General features: G+C 42.8%; 1 protein-coding gene across 1 annotated transcript; it reads left to right on the forward strand.

Annotated features, from left to right (window-relative positions):
- Window positions 1-255: 255 nt before the first annotated feature.
- Window positions 256-746, forward strand: LOC117112999 (alpha-1,3/1,6-mannosyltransferase ALG2-like; the record flags this gene model as incomplete). Its single annotated transcript, XM_033256214.1, is given in 1 exon segment — window positions 256-746. A coding segment is annotated over 1 exon segment (351 nt), but the record flags the coding sequence as incomplete, so codon positions are not given.
- Between the last annotated feature and the right edge of the window lie 233 nt (window positions 747-979).

Consider the following 979-nt stretch of genomic DNA (forward strand, 5'->3'; position numbering starts at 1 on the left):
CGCACGCGGCGCCCTTCTTTTTCAACTAATAAAGGAAAACTTTATCACTAATCAGAGTCCGGTCATACGATTCTGCGCTTTTGTGTCTTTCATTTTATTGTTTTGATTTATTTATACCTACTTATTTTTATCTTATGGATAATGGCAAACGATTTTAACATCCGCAAAAGAGGTTATGTATTCACAGTTATTATGTACAGCCGCACGCGGCGCCCCATTGTTTGTATTCCCACCATGCATTTCGGTGGAGTTTTTTCCTGTGGGGAGAACGCTATCTTGTGTTTCTATCTTTGATGATCCCCTCGAATTAGCATTCGCTCACACCACGTCACATGTTGAGATTGAGGCTCAGCTTAGTTCTTTTGCACCGTTTCTGCCTCTAATTATTGAGAATCATGGTTAATGTGGTGTTTGTTCACCCTGACTTAGGCATTGGTGGAGCAGAACGACTTATAGTTGATGCTGCTTTAGCTTTGCAAGAACAGGGACATTCAGTGAAGATGTTTACAGGTCATCATAACCCAGAGCACTGTTTCTCAGAGACCCGAGATGGCAAGCTGAGTGTTGTTGTTGTGGGGGACTGGTTACCCAGAAGCGTGTTTGGTGTCTGTTATGCGCTATGTGCATACATCCGAATGATATATGTCGCATTATATGTATCGATTTTTAGTGGGGAAGAATATGATGTTGTTTTATGTGATCAGATATCGGCATGCATTCCATTCTTGAAGTTAAAATCTGGAAAAGTAAGTTAATTACTAGGCTTTAAGACTAGGGCCTCCCTAGGCCATGCCTAGCTAGCTAGGCACTCAAGTCCTAAGGCCTAGGCAGCCTTAAGGATTCAGGAAGCCTAGCCCAGGGCCTAGGCCTAGCTAGAGAGAGCTGCAGTAAGCCTACTGCCATGCATAGTTTGAGACGTTTGCACAATTCAATTTGCAGATTGTGCAAGCGCTTCCTTACACATTTTGAAAACTTTGCA

Source organism: Anneissia japonica, unplaced genomic scaffold (assembly GCF_011630105.1).
Source record: "Anneissia japonica isolate Jap-2015-1 unplaced genomic scaffold, ASM1163010v1 scaffold294155_len979_cov349_single, whole genome shotgun sequence".
Taxonomy (NCBI): Eukaryota; Metazoa; Echinodermata; class Crinoidea; order Comatulida; family Comatulidae; genus Anneissia; species Anneissia japonica.